The sequence below is a fragment of the Rana temporaria genome, chromosome 5, assembly GCF_905171775.1.
Source record: "Rana temporaria chromosome 5, aRanTem1.1, whole genome shotgun sequence".
In the NCBI taxonomy this organism is placed as follows: Eukaryota; Metazoa; Chordata; class Amphibia; order Anura; family Ranidae; genus Rana; species Rana temporaria.
The window spans coordinates 146767572-146793588 of NC_053493.1; the positions used below are offsets into that span (position 1 = coordinate 146767572).

The 26017-nt window shown below is 41.1% G+C and overlaps 1 protein-coding gene across 5 annotated transcripts in view; it reads right to left on the minus strand.

The window, feature by feature from the left end:
- The window catches only part of SEPTIN7 (septin 7), a 149942-nt gene that overhangs the window by 41789 nt on the left and 82136 nt on the right, over positions 1-26017 (minus strand). For all 5 annotated transcript variants that reach the window (XM_040353229.1, XM_040353230.1, XM_040353225.1 and 2 more), the window contains exons 5-7: positions 19630-19730; positions 17949-18083; positions 249-366 (exon numbers count right to left, since the gene is read on the minus strand). In XM_040353229.1, the coding sequence (XP_040209163.1) occupies positions 249-366; positions 17949-18083; positions 19630-19730 (354 nt within the window). The remainder of the gene's footprint in view (positions 1-248; positions 367-17948; positions 18084-19629; positions 19731-26017) is intronic.

A 26017-nucleotide genomic window follows, 5' to 3' on the forward strand; every position in this document is an offset into this window, starting at 1 on the left:
GCATAGTATAACATTCAGGTACGACTTTCATGCAACTTCTGTGGGTTAGCATTAAGGTCTATGGGCCTCAAGTAGCATGAAAGTTGAACCAATGTAGTGCATGAACTACATTCAAGTTGCTACAACTTTAAGTTGCATATATAACAATAGTTATCATTAGAAAACAAATTGTCATATGACTCTGATGTCCAAAAGTCCCACAAGTTTGAATGAAGCCTTGGTCAGCTCCTAAATAGGCTCAAACATACCTGTTTTTTAAACTGCTGGCATTCTTCTGGTGTGAGGGTGTCTGCTTTTGCGATGAGTGGAATGATATTGACTTTTTCATGCAAACGTTTCATGAACTCTATGTCCAATGGTTTCAGTCTAAAATGAAAAAGTAAATGTTTATTTGTAAAATGAAAATCTCCAGGATCTACTATACAGAAAATAATGTTCTCGAATAAACTATGTACAGTGGGGAAACTATTTGATCCCCTGCAGATTTTGTAAGTTTGCCCACTTAAATGATTATCATTTAAAATACACCTATGATAAAAATGATAGGACACAGAATATCAACCAAAAATCCAGGAAAAAAACCCCACATAAAACAAATGCTATAAATTAAGTTGTTGTTCAGGGAGTAATAGAAGTATGTTGATCCCAAAGCAAAACATGACTTGGTGGAAAAACCCTTGTTGGCAAGCACAGAGGTAAGACATTCCGTGTAGTTGGTTACCAGGTTTGCACACATCTCAGGAGAGATTTTGGTCCACTCTTTACAGATCTTCTCTAAATCCTTAAAAATGAAGAAGTCCAGCACATGCTTTTTAGGCTGGGCTTCTGTTATGAGTCACAGGAGTGCAATTCGTTGTGCACTATCGTGACCCGCTTTTCAGCGGAGAGCTGTCTGAAGTCCGCTCTCCACTGACATCACTGCCATCAGTCGGGGCATCGCGTCATCCCGACTTTCAAGTGTCGATCCGCCAGCCGCCTTGATTGATGGAAGTCTCAGCGAGCCGATGAGACTACCGCTCCCCACCCCTCCATGGCTCAGCGCTCCAATAAGTGCACAGAAGTAGAGCAGAAGCAATGCTGACTGATAGTCAGCATCGTTCTGCTCGGGGAGTAGTGAGAACCAAACCATGGAGATGTTCGGTGGATTGGTCCTCAGTCCAGAGAGGCCGGGGACAGATGCAGCATCGGTCTGATGCATCCACTGTGGCAAAGCATCACTAGCAAAAAAAAAAAAAAAAACCCACCACACTTCTCTTGGCAACTCAATGTTTTAGCTCCCCCCCATAACATGTTCTGAAGGATTAAGGTCTGAAGACTGACTAGGCCATTTCATGGCCTTAATGTGCTTCTTCTTGAGACACTCCTTTGTTGCCTTGGTGGTATGTCATTGAAATGCTGGAAGACCTATCCACAACCCATCTTCATTGTTCTGGCTAAGGGAAGAAGGGTTTTCATCCAGGATTTTACAATACATGGCCCCATCCATTGGCCCCTCAATGGGGCAAAGTCAGCCTGTACCTTTATCAGAGAAACAGCCCAAAAGCATGTTTCTGCCTACCGTGCTTGGACTGGAAGAATGGTGTTCTTAGGGTCATAGTCAACATTTTCCTTCCTTCAAACACAGTGAGTCGAATTAATGCCAAAGAGCTCAATTTTGGTCTTATCTGACCACAACACGTTCTCCCAATCCTTCTTTGAATCATTAAGATATTCATTGGCATGACTGTACATGTGCCTTCTTGAATAGAGAGACTTGTAGTGTTTGGAGGAAGAAAAATGCTGACTATGACCCTAAGGAAACCATCCCCACAGTCAAGCATGGAGGTGGAAGCATGATGCTTTGGGGCTGTTTCTTTGCTAAAGGTACAGGCCGACTTTCATTGAGGCGCCAATGGACAGGGTCATGTATTGTAAAATCTTGGCTGAGAAACTTTCTTCCTACAGCCAGAACACTGAATACGAATTATGGATGGGATTTTCAGCATAACAATGACCCAAAACATACCGCCAAGGCAACAAATGGGTGTCTCCCGAAGAAACACATTAAGGGCAAGGAGTGGCCTAGCCAGTTACCAGACCTCAAACCTATAGAAAATGTATGGGGGGAGCTGAAACTTCGAGTTGCCAAACGACAACCAAAAAACCTTAAAGCAGAGGTCCACCGGAATTTTTTATTTTTTTTTTTTAAAGCTACAAATACTGCAGCTGCTGACTTTAAAAAAATGGACACTTACCTGTCCAGGTCGCCCGTGACATCGGCAGCCGAAGCCGAGCTACCGCTCGGCTTCCCCAGCCGCCATCCTCGTGAGGGAATCGGGAAGTGAAGCGCTGCGGCTTCACTGCCCATGCGCGAGTTGCGCTGCGCCGTCCTTACTGGTCCCCGCTGTGTTCTGGGAGCCCTGTGTTTCCCAGAACATGGGGGGGGGGGGGGAATGCAAAGGGGCGGGACTCCTACAGGAGTCTATACCCAGAAGTGGTGAAAATACATGTTTTATACAGGTATCTGCACCCCCTCTCCTCTGACAGATGCCAAATGTGACAACGGAGGAGGGAAAGGGTGCCAAAAAAACCTTCTGAGATGTGTGCAAACCTGTTAACCAACTACAAGAAATGTCTTACCTCTGTGCTTGCCAACAAGGCTTTGTCCACCAAGTACCAAGTTATGTTTTGCTTGGGGATCAAATACGGATTTTGCTCACTGAAGTGCAATTGAATTGATAACATGTTTTATGTGTTTTTTCGGTTGATATTCTGTCTCCATCATTTTAAATACACATATGATATAAAAAAAAAAAATTAAGTAATTTCTATGTAAGTGGGCAAACTTACAAAATTGACAGGGGACCAAATAATTATTTCCCCCACTGTATTCCTCATTCTTATGCATACTCAGGAGAAACATTTGTGCGAAAGCCAAGACCTGAATCCAGGTCAGTGTGAAAATTCAACAGTGCTAATCATTACTGCATATTTGTATTGAATGCATTAAATGACCCTCTAACAAATATTCCACATAGGAATAAAACAGGAGTTCCACCCACCCACCCTTTAACTAATTCAATACAATACTCATCTATCAGATCAATATCAATCTCATCCCTTTTAACCCAAGGCTTAATATCAATGTTTGAGGCCATCTGCAAAGCCTTGCATACACGCATTCCTTACTAAAATATTCACAGGACTTCAGGCAATGTCATATTACGGTTATTACAGAATGCGGCTGTATACAAGAGCACATGCAACAGCTTCTAAGATCACAATTTAATGGCCAGAATCAAGTCTCCACTCAATAGGCTAACTAAATCAAGTTAATCCAACATGACAGAGGACTCCTGGATTTAAAGGAGAAGTCTATAGCCTGAGCTTTTTAGGCTGGGCTTCTCTGGGTCACAGGAGCACAATTCGTTTTGCACTCCTTTTACCAGTTTCCAGCGGAGAGCAGTCTGAAGTCCGTTCTCCGATGACGTCACATCGTGTCATCACGACTTCTAAGTCGGGATCCGCCAGTTGCCTTGATTGATGGCAGTCTCTTCCCGCCCCTCCATGGCTCAGCGCGCCAATGAGCGTGGAAGCAGAGAGGAAAGGCTCTGACTGACAGTGCGCAGCTTTCCTCTCGGGGAGGGGAGAGAACCAAGCCATCGGCAGGTATTGGGTGGCTCGGTTCTCAGTGCAGAGACGGCAAGGGACAGATGGAGCATCGGTCTGATGCTCCATACACCGAGGCAAATACGAATCAAAAATGAAACCCATATTTCTCTTAACTTTTATTTTAATTTGGCTAATACAAAAATAATCTTCACGTTTAAAATTCTGATAAACTATTTAAAAGATAAAAGGGAAGAAAAAAAAAAAAAAAAGAAAGAAATTAGTCCTCAAACCAGCCTTGAAAACAATATTCTGCATTTGTGCCAGACTATCTTGCCGTCTCCTGCGGTTGAGTGTAAATGATACATTTGTAAGTGCTGACATTCCTTACCCGTGCAGTAATACAGACTCCTAAAGAGGAACTCTAGTCTAATGAATACTGTTGTTTCTAATGTCAAAACAGTTTCTGAAGCAGGAGGGTGCTTTACATGAAAATTAGATAAGCTACTAAACGGGACACCCACAATAATAAGATTTATACGCCCACATTGTGTAGATGATTGGTTAAGAGGTGTATATCTGTGACTTCCAAAATCCAACAGCTTTGATACGCCAAGTGCACTTTCACACTTCGGCGCGGGGGTTCTTCTCGCTCTTTTCACACCCCCGCTAATGGCTGAATAAAGGGTTAAAGGCCCTGCAAAGCACCGCTCCCGAGGCGCTACCCATTGATTTCAATGGGCAGGGGTGCTTTAGGAACGGTGTACTTTAGGATACACCGCTCCTAAAGTGTCTCAAGGATGCTGCTTGCAGGACTTTTTATTTTATTTTATTTTTAACGTCCCAGAAGTGCACCGCTCCAGTGTGAAAGTCCTCGGGCTTTCACACTGGAGTGACAAGAGAGACGCCATTTATAGCGCCCAAGTGTGAAAGTAGCCCAAGAAGGTTCCTAATTGTGAACCGCACATTCGTCTGACAAAGACTTGGCAAAACTATAAGCATTTATATAGCCTGGGTTCTCACTGGTGCATGTGGAACACCGCATGTGATTCACATGCGATGTTCGGGCGGTACAATTTGAGCCATACATTTTGTATGTCTCATATCACATTGCATCCGCACCCAAATGGTGCAGTACCCCCCCCCCCCCCCCCACATCGCATTGCATGGGTGCTCACGCCCATGCGGTACGTTTCTGGCAACTGCATTTGCAAAATGTTTTGGGGCGTCATTAACCACTTCCATAACGGGCCTATTCTGGCACTCTTCTCCTACATGTAAAAATCATCGTTTTTGCTTTTTTGGAGTATCTCATTTTAAACCAAAAGGGAACCATATATAACCTAAGGAAAACTTTACTGAAACAAATATGCATTGTGAGGGTATTGAACACTGGATCAGCATCACAGACAAACAGATCACACTTAGAGGAGGAGGAGGAGAAGTCAGAAATGGTAGTCTACATATTTTATTCCCTACAGGTTGCTTTACACTGGAAACAGAATTTTAATTCAATTAAAAATGGACGATGTCTGCACTCAGTCTATAAATACAACAAATTCATAAAATTGCTAACATTATTATATTATTGTAACTGGAAAAAAAATAAAAAAATCCCACAATCATATTAGAAGAGAGAAATGCGATTATCTAAGACTCCACAAAATCGGCTGGGAAAACAGACACCAGAGTTCTTGTAGTGCAGAGGAGTCATAGCTTAATAGAATTTGGGGGGGGGGGGGGGGGGGGGGGACGACGACGAAATTTACAAAATTGTATTTAGATCTGCAGTCCATTAAGCTACTGATATTTAACAAATAAAAATAAATCCATCAGCATCTGTTTTATCAGTAAACCAGTAGTGTGGCAATAAGCTATACTCTAAGAACTTATGGATATGGTCATGGGATTGCACGCAGCCCAGAGACCCCATAAATAACTACTATAACTAAATTATAAAGAAAGAACGAACACACACAGAATTATATTGGCAACAATTTTAAAGGCCGTGGCACTTTATTGGTATAAATTAAATATTATAAATCTTAATAAACCGAAATTTAAAATAATATCATAAATCCAATAAATCGATATATATGTAAGCTCAGTTTTTGGATCTCGAGCCAAACAGAAATATTTAAAACATAAAACCCACCCCCCCCCCCCCCCCAGAATCCAGGGTGACTAAAACCACATACGGTAAGTGCCAACGACAGGGTGGGTGGCTCCTTTCCACAAGGCTTGACCAACTGTGTGAGGGAAAAATACCTCAGAGGACCCCTATATATAGGGGTACTGATACCTTCTGAAGCTTCCACAGCTTCTAATTGGCCCATTTAAACTCCATCTCTAAACCTTAAAGAGACAGTAACCAAAATGTATATTATAATACCACAACACAATACTTAAAATTGAGCTGCAAAACAGGGAGGCGGGCCGCAAGCCCATGAAGGTGGGCCCAAATGCTTGATCCCTCCTTTTACATTCTTGTCACAATGTCAAACAGTCTGTTGCATCTAAATGCAGCACTGCTAAAATACATTGCAAGAAAAACCTGCTTTTGGCATTCTTTTGCCTGCAGTTCAAAACGCACCTCAATACATTGCAATAAACCCAGGTACACACACACAATCAGCCATAGTCCCCCATATCTTAGCCACACCATGCTGACAGGTTTCGCCCTGACCAATTAAAGCGAAACATGTCAGAGGGGGCGTGGTTTAGATGGTCTGTAGCTAAAACCTGCATGGTAACTACAGGATTTAAAGGGTGGTCATTGGTTTAATATTGCAGTAGGTAAACAGAACAATGTGCTTCTGCCAAGGCCAGCACCTAAATGTGGGTGGAGAGAGCGCCAACAACAGGGGGCACAGGAGGCTTTTGAGCTGCGCTATTCCTTATATATTGACACTTCAATACACGCTGTGTCCTAAGAAACTGAAAGCAGATCAAATGCAGTCTCTAAACTTATCTACATTACTCTACTGAAGGCAATGTCAAACACAGGAAACAAAGTCTGTATACATGCGCACTAAAGCCTTGTACACCTGACATAATCCGATCTTCCGTTTTTGAAGAGGTCACTAAAAAGGTATGAAAACTCTCATACGACAGAATAAAACTTCAGAAGTGATGTATTGTATTCTTTCATTTCCAAGCATGTTCAGTCTTTGGTCATTTTATTTTTCTCTGATGAATACTGTACTGGTATTGTACAAGAAATATTTTTGTGTTTTTCCCTTTGGTCGCGATCAGCTCTTGAAAGCTGTGTACTAAAGATGTTGGATAAATCGGACTATCGTTTTGAAGATGGCCCGATTTTCTCATCTTGTATACTAGGCATCAAGGAGCCCATCGACATTAGATGACAATCTCATGAGCCAACTTTTTTTGGGGGTCAGATACAGTGCTAACAGGCCACGGAGACACTGCCCTCTGAGGATCAGGGAAATTAGCCACTGGACAGATTAGAAAACCTTGTCTGATAACGGAGATCCCTCTGATAAACTGGTTTTGAAAGAGTCTGAAAACGACCCTCCCCTTTCAGAGGACTGCTCTAAAGCCAGCCATAGACGATGTCTCCCAGTTCCTGCTGCACCGGACAAGGTTTAAACCATGCATGGGAGGCTAAATGTACCAAGTCGATCGATCAACTTAAGTACAACCAACCTGCTGGATTTTGCATGAGATCACCACTAGTTGCTAGTATATCCGCTAGCAATAATCACTGTCTACTCACGACGAAGACAGTTCTACCTCCCCCTGGGAGAATACAAAGGCTCTGTGAGAGGGATTCCTCTGTCAACGCGGTCTGTGCTGATGGGCGAATCAAGCAAAAGAGTGGCGCAAACCACTACATGTCAAAGACGCTGCGGTGAGTGAAAATGAAATGTCACTTGGGACTTTAGATTCCAAATTTCTATGACGTGCAGAAAATAGGCAGATAAATCTCTGCCTGCCAATGACTAGCTAGCCATTCATGCTTATAAATCAACCAATTGCCCCAACACTGTTCAGCAGCTGCACTGTTGGTTACTGCATTAAGGCAGCAGTCGTGGCTGTCTGAATATCACTATTCAGCTAACAGATTTCCCATCGGGCACCTTCAGTTTAAAGCAGACTTTTGTTATTTCACAATAAGTACCAATTGAATCGGTTCAAATTCAAGCAGGGTATGACTAGCTGTAGCATGGAATCAGAACTGCAGGGCTTACACACCACGCCCCCATAAACAAGAAAGATATAGATGGAGATATCTCTATCTATCGGTATTTCTTGCTGTATTTGTTTAGAGTGTAATTTACACATTTGCAGCCAAACTGGGAAAACATCTACTTTATATTTAGGGCTCGACAAATTTGCTGGGAATCTAGGAGCCAGCTAAAAAAGTTAGGAGCCAGGAACGCGCCCCGTCCTGCCGAGTTTGCATGCAGAAGCATACGCGTGTAGCGCCCGCATATGAAAGCGGTGTTCAAACCACACCATGTGAGGTATCGATAAAACATAGCGCAATTTTGGGAAACAATTTTAAATGAAAATAAATACACAAACAGCTGCAACTACCATACAAACTAGGTCTCATGAGTAAATCAGTACTTTAAATGTAGCTGCCTGTGCAGCAGTTCACTGACTCAGAATTTAGGTCTCCTTGTCAATTATTATTACAGAGACATACGGATCAATGGTGTACCAGACTACTCAGCCACATGCAGTACAAAATACTATATTGATGTAGTCAGTGAAATTACAGCTTTAAAGTGGCATTAAACCCAACTTTTATTATATTGCAGCTTACACCTTAGATGTGATGGCTGCATAAGTTTCCTTTAGGCTTTCTTCCCTTCATCTTCACCTGGTGATGAGGCCACTGAGCCTGCTCAACAGAACAAGCTATCCTGCAGATGTAGCAGTTAGTGGGACGAGATAAAGGTGATAATCAGCTTTCATTTATGTAAAACAAGTATCCCTAAAAGGATAAAAAAAAAATCTGTTTGCTGTAACTGCTTAAAGGGTCACTAAAGGAAAAAAATTGTTTTGCTGAAATGACTGTTTACAGGGTATAGAGACAATAGTTAACGGATTCCTTTTAAAAATTATTAAAAATAGATAAAAAACAATCATATAATGTGCCTACAGTTTAGTTTCATTTTTGCTGTTTCCTGGTTCTCTGATGTACAGAGCCAGAGAGCCAATAGAAGGGCAGGGAAGGTTTTGCAAAACGAAACTGGATTGGTGCTGAGGGGTTTTAGACACACCTCCTTGATTAGTCACCACAGAGAGAAATCTCCCAGTACTGTGGTGATCAGGAAACAGACAACCAGGAAGTGTCCAGAACAGAGAGAAATTACAGCAACATCAAAGCAAAAACGAACAATGAGGACATGAAACCAGGACTGCAGTAAGGTAAAGGAAGCCATTTAGCTAAAAAAAAAATTCCTTTAGTGACCCTTTAAGGGTTAATTGGCGTTTGGCTTCAATTTGTTAGCGTATCTAAATCTGTTAGAACATCTACACTCAAGCTCCGCCCCCCCCTTGTTCCATACCCCTCTCTCTCTCAATTTTTTTTTCTCTTAACCGCCCCTTTGTGGGCCCTTTTTGAGGCCCCCGGTTTTCTTTCTGTGCTTGTTTTTCTTTTTTTGTTTCTTCTTTCCTTCTGACCTCTTTTTGTTTCTTGGCCTTCCTTCTGTTCCTTGGCTGGGCCCTGTGCCCCCCCCTACCCCGGGGTGGAGAAACCGGGATGGGGGGGGAGATCCCAGACCCCACCCGGAGCAATCTGAACCAGGGCATGGAAAATGGTTCAGAGGTCTTAAATAGGCCAAATTGGGAGGGCGGGAGGGAGGGGAGGGGGGAGGGAGGGAAGAGAGGGGGGGGGGGGGGAGGGAGGGGAGGGGAGGGGGGAGAGGGAGGGGAGGGAGGGGGGAAGATATCCTATCTCACCAAAACAATCGGAAGAAACTGTAACCAACAACCAAGATGCCGGTAATTAAATGCCTATCTTATAACGTAAAAGGCCTCAATAGTCCATCAAAGAGACATAAGGTACTAAAGGAACTAAAGAGGTATAGGTCAGATGTTGTCCTTTTACAAGAAACCCATCTTACATTAGGATCAAACATAAAGCTATATTCCCCTGACTTCCCCATATGGTACTATGGCGACACCATCTCTAAAAGGGCCAGAGGGGTAGCAATTGGGATAGCGAAGGGGATTAGGTTTGTGTTAACAGACCGATTGACAGACCCAGAAGGGAGATTCCTCTTTTTAAGGGGAAAATTAGAGGAGGAGGAATATACTCTTGTAAACATATATGCACCGAATACCTCCCCGATGAAATACCTCCAGGGAATCCTGGGGAAATTAAAAGATTTCAGGAGGGGAAAGATAATATTGGGAGGAGATTTAAATTTCTGTATGGACACAAAGGTCGATAAAACACACCAAACATTAGAGACTCAAGAAAGGCAATTAAGAAAGGTAAAAGGTAGTCTACATAGAAGCCAATTAGTAGACACATGGAGGATCTTTAACCCAAGCAAACGAGATTATACATTTTATTCTCACGTACATGAGAGTTACTCCCGGATCGATCACATTTTCATTGAGCATAGAATGCTAGATGCGGTGGTCGAGACAAAAATAGAGACCATGACGATTTCCGACCATGCTCCAATCAGTATATCCATAAATATTATAGGCAATCAAAGGACCTATCCAAATTGGAGACTAAATGAGAAACTACTAATAGAAGAGAAAAGTTTAATGAGGGTCAAAAAAGAATTAGAGGAATATTTTAAGATAAACAAGACAGATGATATTTCGGCAGCAACATTATGGGATGCCCATAAGGCGGTGATTAGAGGGGTGTTAATCTCCGAAGGGGCAAGGAGGAAAAAAGAAATGAACAGTAAGAAGGAAAAATTAGTAGATGAGATCTTCAATTTGGAACTAACACATAAGAAAAATGGTAAACAACGAGATATTTATCTAGATCTAGTTAACAAGCGGAACGAACTTAAAGAACTTATTGATCGGGAAACAAGAAGGGAATTTAACTTGGTGGCAAGGGAGAGATATAGGTGGGGAAATAAAACAAGCAAACATCTGGCTCGGATGGTACAAAAAAAGAAATCAAGGAACTATATAGACAAAATTAAAAACGAAAAAGGAGAGGTCTTGCACACAACAAAAGATATTGCTGAAACATTTAGATTATATTATGAAAAATTATACTCAGTAGAACAAAAAAACTGGCAAAAAGGGGAGAAAGACAAAAAAATCTCAGCATTTTTAGAAGAAGCAAGGTTACCAAAAGTCAGTCAAATAGACGCAGAGGGGATGGACAGGCAAATAACGGAAAACGAAATTAAAGTAGCATTATCAAGCTCTGCCTCAGGTAAAAGTCCGGGACCAGACGGCTTTACAGTAATGTATTACAAAAAATTTAAAGAGATACTTCTGCCAAGGCTATGCCAGTACTATAATGGGCTTGGAAAGGAGTACGAACTAAGTAAAGAGGCATCAGAGGCAACTATCACCGTTATCCCTAAGGAAGGAAAGGACATCGGAAACTGTTCAGGATACCGGCCGATATCTCTGCTCAATACAGATTTAAAACTGTTTGCAAAGGTATTGGCCGGGAGAGTTAAACAGGAAATGGCGAGATTGGTGTACCCGGATCAGACAGGTTTTGTCCAGGGAAGAGAGGGGAGAGACAATGGGGTTAGAACACTGTTAATCCTCCGGAAAATGAAGGCGGTGGGATCCCCAGGTCTACTTCTGTCGATAGACGCAGAAAAAGCGTTTGACAGGGTAGACTGGGGACTCATGTTGCTCACCCTGAAGGAAATGGGGTTTGGACAGAGGATGATGGAGTGGATTGGCACTCTCTACAGGTCCCCCACGGCCAAAATAAAAATAAATGGAAGTCTCTCTCAAACCTTCTTAATGAGAAATGGTACAAGGCAAGGGTGCCCTCTATCGCCATTACTGTTCGTGCTCACATTGGAACCCCTGCTGGCTAGGATCAGAAACTCTCAAAAAATAAAAGGGGTTAAAATAGGAGAGGAAGAACATAAACTTGCAGCCTTTGCAGACGACGTCCTATTCTATTTAATGGAACCCAAAACATCAATCCCAAACCTTCTAAACCTTTGCAGCGAATACGGAGAAATCTCAAACTTTAAATTAAACATCACAAAAACGGAGATTATGAGTATAAATATAAGCAAGATAGAAGAACAACACCTGAAAATGAAGTACAAATTTGCTTGGGTTAAAGAACTCAAATACCTAGGAATACTGCTAGCAAAATCGACTAGGGAGATGTATACGATAAATTTTATCCCTTTATTAAATGAAATTAAGACAGAAACAAAAAGGGTGGAAAATAGGGCAATATCATGGATAGGACGAATTAATTACTGCAAAATGGTCATTTTGCCAAAAATTTTATATAAGTTCCAGATGATCCCCATTGCCCTCCCCGGGACATTGTTCTCGGCCCTTAGAAAATTAATAATGAATTATATTTGGAGAAATAAGAAGCACAGGATAGCACTTCAGACCCTAAAACAGCCAAAAAAAAAGGGTGGATTAGCGGTCCCCGATGTCAAGAGATACTATGAGGCGGTGATATTAACAAGAGTGGTGGAGTGGGCCAGGGCTAGTAAAGAAAAAAGGTGGGTTAGTGTAGAAAATGAATTGTCACAGGCAAGGCTAGATAAGATAATTTGGAACCCTCCACAATTTAGGACAATAGATAAAAACGCACACGAGATAACTAAAAATGCACTTAAAGTTTGGGACACGGTCTATAAAAAAATTGTGAAAGAGTACAATTCACCCCTTATATCACTAAAGAATAATGATTATTTTGCACCAGGTAAAACACAAGTGGGGGGAAATTGGATTAAAATGGACACTATACAATTAAGGGATATAATAAAGGAAGGGCACATTTTAACACTACAGGAGTTGAAATTAAAAAACTCCCTCCTGGAAATTAATGAATGGAGATATCGGCAATTAAACCATTTTATCCAAGATCTTCCACACCCGTTGAGGTCGGGAGATCAGTTATTGGAATTGGAAAAAAATATGCTCTACAAAAAATGCCAGAGGATCTATCTCGGGACTATATAAGATGTTACTGAAGATGGAAGAGCAGAACATACCCCCATTCATTAAAAAATGGGAAAGGGAACTAGGGACACATCAGGATAGGACCACAATAGAGAAAATGCTGACCCTGACACACTCCTCCGCGGTGGATAGCCGCACAGCAGAGATGTGTTTTAAATGCATAGCCGGATGGTATATGACACCAGACAAATTAAAAAAGTTTAAAGAGGGACAGACTGGAGAGTGCTGGAGGGGATGCGGTTTACCAGGAAATATGGCACACCTGTGGTGGGGATGCCCTAAGATAAGGAGGTACTGGGAAAAAATATTGGCTTGTGTCGAAGAGATTACAAAGAAAAAGATAAAGATGGACCCTTGGGTTGTTCTGTTCCACGGGGGGGAAGAAGGCATTAAAAGTTATAAAAAATCGCTAGTACCACACCTATTGAATGCTGCCAAAAGATTAATTCCAAGGGGCTGGCAAGAGGTGGAATGCCCATCGATCTGGCAATGGATCGACGCGGTGGAAGAAACGTATAAAATGGAGGAACTGCAGGAGGACATGGAGGGTAATAACATATTACAAAATATGAAATGGGAAAACTGGAGAACTTTTAAGAAATCGTGGAGTTACGCGGAAAAATTAAGAGAAGGCACTTAAGGCCATTTTTGAAAAATCAGAGAGAAGTAGAGGTATAAGGAGATTGTTTTGGTGAGATGGGAGGGGGGGGGGGGGGGAGGGACGGGTAAGAGGAAGGGAAGTATTAAGGGAAAACTTTTGTATATGGTCAGCAAAAGAAGTCAAAGATGTACTCAAGAAAATAATATAAATATATATATAAAAAAAAAAAAAAAAAAAAAACACAAAAGTGGAAAACAAAACAAAAACAACTAGCATATAAAAAAAAAAAAAAGGACACTAATGATGCAAAACCGAAATAGAGATGCAATGGGCTGGTACGCAGAACATGAGCATGTAAATGCACACTCTATGAGGTGGAGTCTGAAGTATAAAAAAAAAAAAAAAAAAAAAAAAAAAAAAAACATCTACACTCCCCTCCCCTAGGATTAAAAATGTTGCCGTCAGAAGGGGGAAATGAATGCAGACACATCCAATTAGTAAGCTGCAATAGAATACATTTTTGGAGTTTAATACCACTTTTTTGCTGTCGATCCATTTATTTTTTTCACACAGTATACCTGTACACCTCTCAGCAGCTACTAAGCCTAACACATAGATGCTAAATTTTAACATACATAGTCACGTTTATGAAAATGTACTTATCCTTGTGTTCTGGGGTCAAGCATTTTTTGGCTGTTTTTTATAAAATGCACGCAGAGAGACTCATTTCCTGCTTCCCATATTATCTGGGATTATAGTTTACTGCACTGAAAAATGACATGTCCCAGAATCCAATGTGCACTCAGGTTTAGGAATGTGCTTCTCACCATCAGGAAAAGATGAGGCTATGATGCAGTAATCAGGGGGGTGGGTAAAATCAAGACAGAGCCGAAGACATGGAAACACCCTTTGATACTGTAAAAGCAGGGGTTTAACGAAAAGAAAGAAGATTAATTTCTATGTAGTGCAGAATAATTTTAAACCAAATGGTGCCCCCTTAAAAGTGTAAGTTCACCTTTGCAGAAAATTTGTGAAAAGGTGACCTTACACTAATCCCTCTCACCATCCAACCTGCCCCCGTAGTACCAGAGTGCCACAATCCCCTGCAGTCAGACACCGGGACTCCGCTTCACCGGTCCGGGGATTTTAAATCCCTGGGGTTTAATCTGTACCTCTCAGCACGTACAGTAAAAGATATTCTAATTGGTCAGCGCCATGCATGTAGAGGTGCTGACCAGTCACAATCTGTCTAACCTGTCTGGTCAGCGATGAGGGGAGAGCAAGCCATGGGGAGCAGCTTGCAGTGTATGACAGTGGGTGATTGTGGGACCAGGGGGGTAAGGAGAGGGGACCATACTGGAGCGGTGCGCTGGCAGGACGTCAAAAAAAGTCCTGCAAGCAGCTTCTTTGAGGCGCTTTAAGAGCGATGTATAAAAGCTCCCCGCTAGTGGCCGAAAAGCGCTGTGGAAAAAAAGCGTTGCTTTATTGCCGATGCCCCCAATGCCTCAGTGTGAAAGGGCTATAAATATATTTTTTAAATCTAAGTTGCAGCTGCTGTGGCTCCCCCATGTAAGAGTGCCTGCTAAAGGTGCCACAACATCACCTGTCGACTCCAACTTTCCCTCCCTTGTCAGCATTCCCTCATATCCCCTGCAGCAGCCACTCTGACACAAGTAAGCTGAAGCCTCTGGATCTTGCAACATTAGAGCAGATAAAAAAAAAATAATAATAAATAGGTATTTACACATGTCTTTTATACAGGCTATGCAGTAGGGGGGTTCAGCTTTTTTAAGAGCACTTATACTTTGCTTTAATAGTTATAGTTCACAAACTAGAATTTAGTTTGATGAAGGCATTTAGAGTCAGGTTTTCTAACTGATAAGAAATGACCAAGCTTTCTATTTACATTTCAGATAAAGACGTAGTTTGATTCTTTTTTTCCAAGGTAACATAGCAGTCTTGAACATAATCTGGGGAATTCATAGTGTGTTGTAGACACCTTGTAGAATCTGGTCGTGTCTCCGTATGACAAATGTCAGTATGGGAAACGGGTACATGAATATAGGGCAAGAACCACATGCAGTGGCACACCGTTACTAGAGGGTCCACAGCAAAACAATGAGGCCAGCGCATGCCAAAAACGCAGCCGAGCTCCACCCCATCTGTGTCCAAAGAGTTTTGTAGCTGTGTGGGAAGAGCCCGACGGGGTTTAACCCTTTCATGCCTAAGCCTATTTATGACATTTGGTGTTTACAAGTTAAAATCCATATTTTTTGCTAGAAAATGACTTGGAACCCCAAAACATTTTAGATATTTTTTAGCAGAGAATCTAGAGAATAAAATGGAGATTGTTGCAATATTTTATGTCTCACATTATTTGTGCGTCGGTGTTTCAAACGCAACTTTTTGGGAAAAATTTACTTTCATGAATTTAAAAAAAAAATGAAACAGTAAAGTTAGCCCAATTTTTTTGCATAATGTGAAAGATGATGTTACGCAGAGTAAATAGATACCAAGCATGTCACGCTTTATAATTGCACACACTCGTGGAATAGCGACAAACTACGGTAACTAAAAATCTCCATAGGCGACGCTTTAAACTTTTTTTTACGGTTACCAGGTTAGAATTACAGAGGTGGTCTAGTGCTATAATTATTGCTCTCGCTCTGACGATCGCGGCGATACCTCACATGTGTAATTTGAACACCGTTTTCATATGCGGGCGCGACTTCCGTATGCGTTTTCTTTGTTGCACAAGCTCGCGGGGAGAGGGGCACTTTAATTTTTTTATATAATATAAAAAAAATTTTTTTTTTACATTATGATCACTTTTTTTGTTGTCACAAGGAATGTAAACATCCCTTGTGACAGTAATAGGTGGTGACAGGTACTCTTTATGGAGAGATCGGGGGTCTAAAAGACCCCCGATCCCTCCTTTGCACTTCAAAGTATTCAGATCGCCGAAAACGGCGATTCTGAATACTGTGTACTTTTTAAATATGGCGCCATTGGCAGCCGAGAAACCCGGAAGTGACGTCATGACGTCGCTTCCATGTTTCCATTGCGGACACTGAATCAAAGCCGTCTACGGCTTAGTTTCAGGCTCCGCCTGGACACAGAAGGCACCGGATGGAGGATCGGGTCTCCCGGTGGGACGGGAGGCTCGGTCAGAGCGGCGGGAGGGGGGGGGGGGGTCCCCTCCCGCTCCTCCGGCATAACAACCGAGCGGCTTTTAGCCGCATCGGTTATGTCTGAAAAGCCAATCGCCCGCTCTAAACAACGGTACTGGGATGATGCCTGCAGCTGCAGGTCCCCTTGTGATTGACAGTAGGCGGATCCCTAGCAAATAAAGAGCCTGGCTTTGAAATATGCACACTGCCAATCACAAGGAGAGAACACACATGGAGAATTAGTCACTTAGCTTTCACGCCAGAGAGGAGCTGGGGGGGGGGGGGGGGCAGAGAGGGAGGGGGCGGGCAGGCGGCAGAGAGGGAGGGCTTTTGAGGGGGGGAGGCGGCAGAGAGGGAGGGGGGCGGGCGAAGAGGAACTTGTTTTTGTTATTTCAAAGATTGTCATCAGTCAAGTATAGGTCCTAGACCAGACCCATTACTAAATGCAATGTAGAAGAGAGTCCACAACCTGGCTGTGCTATCTAGCAGGAAGGAAAACTAAACATTGATGATTTAACAGAATTACAAATTATCTAACAAGTCGAAGATTTTACATGCAATACACTTATTTCAGCTGTTGGTTATCTGAGTGCAGCTCAGCTTTAAATTTCTTTAAGCGTATAAATACAGATTTCATTCCCTTGCATCTTTGCATCCTTACTAAAATACAAACAGCAGTGCTGGCTTTTATAAATTCAACGTTTCCTGGGTTTAAAGAAAGGCCCTTTTCACACGGGGCAGATCAGTAATGATCCGCCTCCGTATGCTCAGCAGGGATCGCTCTGTTGATCCCCGCTGAGCCGCCCTGTCTTTTCTCCGCTCTCCCCTATGTGGGGGGATCGGATGAACACGGACCATATGTCAGTGTTCATCCGATCCAATGACGGAAGGAAAAATAGGGTTTTCTTCCGTGTGCAGAATCGGATCATTGCAGGGGCAGACGAGATCGGGTGTCAGTGGATGTTCATCCGCTGACACCCGCAATCTCATAGGGACCAGTGTATGTCCCCTTTTCATCCGCAAACGAATGGATGAAAAAGCGGACATACGGTCCGCAGGTGTAAAAGGGGCCAAAAGCAAAAACAAGACAAAAAAAACAAACATGTTCTGTACTTCACTATTTATCAATGAACACAAGGCTTCCTCCGATTGGCTGAGGTGGAAACCTTGTTTTCATTAATATACAAGGCTTCTCTTGAATGGTGGAGAAGAACCGGGTCCAACACTTTTTAATTCCAGTACCAGAAAGGAAATCGCTTGTACTGCTGCCGCCTACTGTATGTAGCAATTTCTAATACAGTATATTAAAGAACACACAGTGGCCACATCTTTCTGAAATATAAATAGTTGGTTTGGGCATGCCTGTAATAATAAACCTGGAATTTAACTTTAAAAACAGTTACACATTTTCATAATTGCTGTACAGGTCAATTTGTGTGAACACTCACCCGTGGCCTGAAGGTGCAATAAAGTACAAACAACAGTGCACACGGTTGTCTGGCATCTGACGTCTGTTGACACGAGATTCTGCATTAAGATAGTCTTCAAATTTACTGTCAATATAGTCAATAACCGGCTGCCAACTGAAATAAAAAAATGTTTACTACAATTATTCCACCCAACAAATAACTAATGAATTTGTTTTAATCCAAGTGGCTAATATATTAGATCATTAAAATGTTAAAAAAAAAAAAAAAAAAGGCACATTTTTTTTTACCATTTTATTTAAAACCTAAAGCCCCGGGCACACGGGCCGAATATCAGCCAGTTCAATAAAAATGGGCCAAAATTCGGCCCATGTGTACGGCAGCTGGTCCATATTCTGCTGAAGGGGCATGACTAAACATGTACAGGTAACAGGTTCCCATGGCCGAGAGCGCTGGCTGGTGTGCACTTTTTTCGTTCAGCCCGCTGGGTTGAACGAAGAAAAAAAAAAGAATAGTGTGTACAAGACTTTAGTCAATGTGTTCAAGGTTTACTTAGGAGTAAATACTTTTATCAACTCTGAAAGGCTTTATGTGACCTGGACAGATTCATCTCACCTTTTTCTTGTGGCAGCAGCTGAGAAATGGAGACTAGTTGTCACTGTGGCAAGACGAAAAACAATCTACTTTATGGATGCAGACCTACAATACAAGCCTGACAGAGGTTCAATGCCCTCCCTCCAGATTGTTTTTTTTAAAAATGGCTGAAGTTGGGCTTTATGGATCCTTCTCTTTCACATAGAAATGGCAAATGTGTGCCAATTCCTAGTGCGGAGTTCAAGTTGCAGTAAAAAGGACTTTGCCTCGCAGCTAGTACATTACATGTCTATCCAGACACAGGCACAGAGATACCATTTCAAACATCCTCTATGCCTGAGATGAAAAATTGTGCGCATTTAAACTACTTTTCATAAACATGCATACTTTAGGACACTACTATGCATATATATATATATATATATATATATATATATATATATATATATATATATATATATATATATATATATATATATATATAAATAAATAAATAAATAAATAAATAAAGAAGGAAAAAAAAAGGAGGAGGAGTAAACTCAAAAAAAATGTGCATGACTGCCCCCACCTGGCTCATATGAAGTAACATCAGTCTGAATCTACAATGCCTATGAAGCTCTCAACAATGATACATGTGCCTTGGAAGGGAAGGAAAAGGCTTTACAATGTGTGTGGGGGGGGGGGGGGGGGGGGGAGAGACCAAGAAATGGACAGGCTTGTTAAATTGTCCTGTGTATGACACATTAAACGATGAATGCTTACTTACATACATACCACTACAAAACAGTTTTATAGTGATTTTACACTGACCGGGGTGATCTTACCATACTAATAAATAACACACTCAAATTTAAAAAAGTCATCAAATCTTTATATACTGCTAAGGGATGTACAGTATACAATATTATGCTTTTACTACTAAATAGAATATTTAAAAACTTCTAAATCTCAATATTATCATTGTGTCAGGCTGTTGTATTTGTTTTCAGCTGCTGGAGCAGAAACTAAAATCTGAAACCGTGCCAAGCAGAATGAAATGCTACAGGTAATGCTCAAAGAATAGTAAAAAAAAAAAAAAAAAAGTCTTGAAATAAAAAAAGACCATTACCAGTTGCTATTATCGACGGCATCGCCAAACCCGGGTGTGTCTACTATTGTGAGAAGCAGCTGAACTCCACCTTCTTTAATTAGAACTTTTGACTGCTCAACCTACAACACAAAAAAAGAAAAATCATAAGAAAATTGTGATATGCTTTTTATAATACATAAATACAACACAGGCTGCAAACAAAATCTCAGCAGAGAAGAGGCATGTGACCTTACAGGAAATCTGGAGGAGGGGATTGGGGCATACTAAAACGCTCACAATGAACTTCTTTTCTTGTTATATTAAAGGAGTTGTAAAGTCTCAGGGTTTTTCACCTCTATGCATGAAGGTGAAAAACCTTCTGTGCTGCAGCTGCCCGCCAGAGCCCCCCTTTCTCTTACCTGAACCTGATTGCTTATTGTTCCAGCGAAGAGCACGACCCTCAATGAATAGATTGTTGGCAGCAGGAGCCATTTGCTCCCACTGCCGTCAATCAAATGCAGTAAACTGGGAGCACGGGCGGGGACCAAGTCCTGTTGTCTGTGTCAATGGATGCAGCAACACACTGGAGCGCGCCCACACGGGTGCCCCCATGGAAATCGGCTCTCTGTGGTGGCAATCGCTGAAGGAGGAGGAGCCAGGAGCGCCACCGGGGGACCCCAGCAAAGGAGGATTGGAGCCTCTCTGTGCAAAAAACAAACTTCACAGAGCTGGTAAATTACTTTAAACAATGAACCTTTACAATTACTTTATTACACAGGATTTGTATCTCATTGCCTCCCTTTTGGTCTGTTAAATATACCACTGAAATGGGTTTTGTTATATTTGTTCTATTCAATAAGTGCAAAAATCTGTTGATCCTAACAAAAATCCTGTACTGCAGGTTAATTTTAAACAATGTCATCAGGAAGTTTGTTAGAACTACAGAAATCTTCCTCTCTACAATGAACAGCAAGGAGGAGGTGTTCTGTATTCCCGTCCTAGGGTAACAGTCCTCCTACTCCACCATAAATAAAAGCACAGAATGTATTGTCACCCCAGGTCAGAAGTGTATTACTGACAGATCAACAGATGAACGTGAGTGTCAGACAATATTTTAAGTGGCTCTAAAGGCAGAAGGTTTATTTTAAATACATTCTATGCATGAAAATAAAAAAGCCTGTGTGCAGCGGCCCCCCTAATACTTACCAGAGCCCAATCGCGATCCAGCAATGTAGCACGAGAGACTTGGCTGTCTGCGACTCTCCCTCCTGATTGGCTGAGACACACAGCTAGCGCCATGGGATCCCAGGGCTGTCAAAGTCATTAAGCCAACTGAGCAGCGGCTCAGTGTCTGAATGGACACACAGAGCAGTGGCTCGGGTGCCACCATTGCAAGCTGCTTGTGTGGGGACACTCAGCAGGAGGGAGGGGCCAGGATCGCCAAAGAAGGACCCGAAGAGGAGGATCCAAGCTGCTCTGTGCAAAACCAATCCCAAAACGTGCTAGTCGTCACTTGATCATTTCGCCATATACAGTGGATACAAAAAGTTTACACACCCCTGTAAAAATGTCCGATTTCTGTGATGTAAAAAATTAGACAAAGCTGAATAATTTCAGAACTTTTTCCACCTTTGTGACCTATAATCTGAACAACTTTTGGGATGGGGATGTAGTTTTGTTCAGAATTAAAACATTTAAACTCATGGTACATAGGAGTATACACCTGCCATTATTTAAAGCAGTCGTCCTCAACTCCTGTCCTCAGGGCCCACCAACAGGCCAGGTTTGCAAGATAATTAAAATACATCACAGGTGATATCATTTGCTGCTCAGTGATTGCAGTAGTCTAGTCTGCATCTCCCCAAGGTAATACATAAAACCTGGCCTGTTAGTTATAAAGGGTTTAACAGTGACACTTAACCAGTTTTAGGCTTCATGTACACGGGACATTGTTTAACCTCACCTGGACGATTTAACTTGACAGCTAGAAGCCAACGTTTAAAAAAATTATATATATATATATATATATATATATATATATATATATATATATATATATATATATATATATATATATATATATATATATATATATATATATATATATATATATATATATATATATATATATATATATATATATATATATATATTTTTTTTTTGTAAAATTCAAAAAACGTCTGTTCAGCTGCATTTACATGCGCTTTAAAAATTATATATTTATTTTGGTAAATTTAAAAACTTCTAAAACGAAACGCTTGCCGTGTTTAGCAGCGCTTACAAGCCGTTACAGGCATTTGCAGTTTCAAATGCCTCTATGCATTACAAAAAATGCTTCTAAACTCAGCTGCCTAGAAACGACTATAAACAACCCTGTGTACATGTACTGATAAGATAACAGAGGAGAGTTCAGGGGCAGCTGAATAAAATGCTTAACTGCAGCAGTGTATATGGAGCATGCACACTGAAGCTGATAAAAGCTATAAAAAGCTTTGCAGGGAGCTTTGCAACATTTTTTTCCGTTTTTGCAATAGCTTTAATCAGCTTTCTTTTTTTTTTTTTTTTTAGTGGATAAAAAAAAAAAAACACACTAAAAAAAACTCTGACATCGGCGTTTGAGCGTTTTTAGCATTTTTTTCTGCTGAAAAACGGCACTTTGAACGCAAATTTCGGGCGTTCAGAAAAAAGCCAATAAACTCCAAAGCTCATTAACACTAAAAAAACGCCCAGGTGTGCATGGGCACATAGGCCAACATAAAGTTCAGTTTATGGGCTTAAAAAAAAAAAAAAAAAAAAAAAAAAAAACGCCAATAAACTGCAGTTTATCAGCTTCAGTGTGCATGGAGCCTTACACCCCAAAAGCTAAAAGCAGACTATAGAATAAAAGTTGCAAAGAAAATATGTTTTCATTGACAATATTTGAAACAGCTCACAAGACAAAAAAATGTAGACACCCTGGTTCTCTTCCCTATATTTTTTGGTTTAGTATTTATTCAATGTTTTGACATCACTAAAAACACTGTACCCACAGTGAAGCATGGTGGTGGCAGTATCATGCTTTGGAGCAGTTTTTCTTCACCTGGAACAGGGGGGTTAGTCAAAGTAGAGGGAATTATGAACCGTTCCAAATACCAGTCAATATTGGCACAAAACCTTCAGGCTTCTGATAGAAAGCTGAACATGAAGAGGATCTTCATCTTTCAGCACGACAACGACCCAAAGCATACATCCAAATCAACCAAGGAATGGCTTCACCAGAAGAATAACGATTTTGGAATTGCCCAGCCAGAGCCCAGACCTAAATCCTATTGAAAATGTGTGGCGTTATCTGAAGAGGGTTGTGCACAGGAGATGCCATTGCAATCTGACAGATTTTGAGTGTTTTTGCAAAGAAGAGTGGGCAAATATTGCCAAGTCAAGATGTGCCATGCTGAGACTCATACCCAAAAAGAGTGCTGTAATCAAATCAAAAAGATGCTTTAACAAAGGATTCGGTTAAGGGTGTGCACACTTATGCAACCATATTTCTTTTTTTATTTTTACTTCCCTCCACCTAAAAGATTTCAGTTTAACTGATGTAGAGTTTATAGGTCACATTTAAAAAGGTGGAAAAAGGTCTGAATTTATCTTTGTCTCGTTTTTTTTTTTAAAATCACCAAAACATGCATTTTAACAGGGGTGTGTAGACTTCTATCCACTGTATGTAAAATTGCATCCCGCATTTTTATGACTATGTACCACAATTCTGGTTTTAATCATTTGTACCCATAAATTAAATTTTTTATATTTCCCATTGTACTCTATTAATGCCAGTATAGTCCCACCCGTAGAGGGTACTTCCCATTTATATATAGAGCAGGTAAGTATAACTTATTTTTTAATAAGACTTTAGTATCACTTTAATTAAAGGAAATACTCTATCTGCAAATTGTAGTTATTAAAGATGCAAACTTTCAAAACACATTGGTTTCTTTGTCTGGCATTAGAGAGAGTTGCCTGAAATGTATATTGGTTAGGAAGCAGCTTAAAATGTGTATCTTTAATAACAGATCGGCTGCACTTACGTTATTGCAGCTTAGAAGTCCTAAAATGTGGTAGCTGTAGTCATTTTCAGCAAATACAGATAATACCTATTGATTTTGCTGGAAATGTAGTGCCCTTGTCACTTCCTGCGAGCAAACCCAAAACAATGTTATCTTCTTTCTGTAAACTACTAACCTTCCACCACTGAAAGACATTTCCAAGGTTGAAGCAGAGCTTACATTTCTAATAAGCAAATATTGCCGTCTTCAAGAAAGAAAACATTAAAGTCTGCTCACATCATTTGTAATAAAAACCATCTTTGTCATTCTGAAGCTTCCCACCAACCACTTTGCATATTTTATATGTACTGTGATTCTGTACTTGGCAAATATGCTGCAGAAATCTCCCTCTACTAAGTCTGGCTGCATCCATTTTAACTGTGGGCAGCTGAAGCTGCTGCCTGTTCACTTCCTGGATTTACAGACACACACACCTCCAGCTCTCATTGACCCTTTTATGACACCCCCCCCCCCCCCCCCCCAGACAAACTCTCTCGTGATGCCTTGTACACACTACCGGTTTTCACAACGAGAAAACGGCAATTTTTTTATATTGGTCGTGAGTATGTTCCCTAGCAGTTTTCCCGTCGAAAAAACTGCCTGCAAAAAAATTGAAACCAGCTCTTTTCTCGTCGTGTTTCCCATAATTTTTTTCGTCACGAAAAACGGTTGAGTGTATGCTTTTCCGAGGGGGGGGGGAAACATGCATGCTCAGAATCAAGTATGCAGCCCAAAGGGTGGTGCCATTTGAAAGGAACTTCCCCTTTATAGTCCCTTCGTACGTCACCGTGCTTTGGTCGGACGTTTTTTGCATGAACGTGTGTATGCAAGTCAGGGAATCAAGTCGGGGAGAAAAAAAAAATTTCTTGCCAAGAAAAATGGTCGTGTGTACGAGGCATGAGAGAGAGCGCTGTGCATGTCGTCATAAGCCTAGGCTAATGACCAAACAGGAAGTGGGCTGTATAAGGCATTTACTGCCATAAAATGTTTTACTATTAAAAAGTTAAAAACAGGGGCCGAACATTGATTTAATAGATGGAAAAGTGAAAAAAATGGCCGCTTCAAGGTCCATTTACACCATCGCAAATTTACAAAACACACAAGTTTTGCTTTATGTTTGCATTCTGGGCCAAATATTCAGTTTCTAAAAACAAAGTATCACTAAACCCACATTTTTTTATTTTATTAAAAAGAACACCAACTAAAAAGTGCACCGAATGGAAATTTTGGTGGCGAAACTGAAAATGCAGGATGCATTTGGCCGAAAACCGAAAATTACAGTTTTAAAAAAATATTTATCTTTATCTAAAATTGGAATATATTCAACTTTTTAAATAGCATCAATTTAAATGACTAGGAACTTATCATCAGCCATTATTAGCATCTTTACCACAAGAAAAATGTATCCCTTTAAATTCTATGCATGTCTGCAAACTTGTCCATTGGGCTTCTATTTTGGTGATAAAAACCCTGCTTCCTGCATTTTTGGTGTAAAAAAACAAAAACAAAAACAAAAAAAAAAAAACATCACACACACAAAAACCGCACCTCCCAGTTCCATTGCATTAAAAACACAGCAAGAACGCATCATATACACACCCGTGTTAATTTTTAGATGTGGTTTTTAAGTCACATGACCTACCGTATTTGCCGGCGTATAAGGCGACCGGGCGTATAAGACGACCCCCTAATTTTACAGTTTTTTTAAAGATTTTTTGCCTGTATTCACCGTATAAGACGACCCCCCTTCCGAGGCTTCCGATGCTTCATATTTCCTCCTGCTGGAGCCATATTATTCTTCATTCTTGCTGAAGTTGAAGACAATCACGGTGAGTGATGTATTCTACTAATGAATACAAAGCCTGCTTGGATTGGCAGAGGCTGTAACATCATCAGCCCACGCTTCTCTGACTCTCAAAGCCAATCCGAGCGGCTACTGTATGTAGGCACTCTGATTGGCAGAGGTTGTTACCCCAATCCGAGCAGGCTCTGTATTCATTTGAATACATCGCTCACCGGGATTGGCTAATCGGTATATACTGTATGTAGCCGAAGCTACATACAGTATTAACGCACATCCAGCAGGCATCCCAACAGCTGACCCGGCGTATAAGACGACCCCTGCTTTTTGGCCAGTTGTTTTTAAGTGTAAAAGGTAGTCTTATACGCCAGCAAATACAGTATGAAAAAAACACATTGTGGTAAAAATCCGCAAAATCATGTGCGTTTTCGATGCCATTATTACTACACCTTTTTATCTTATCGGCCGAGTACCGATAACACCAATTTCGGTGCATCTCCAAAAAAAAAAAAATATATATATATATATATCCCTTTCACACTGG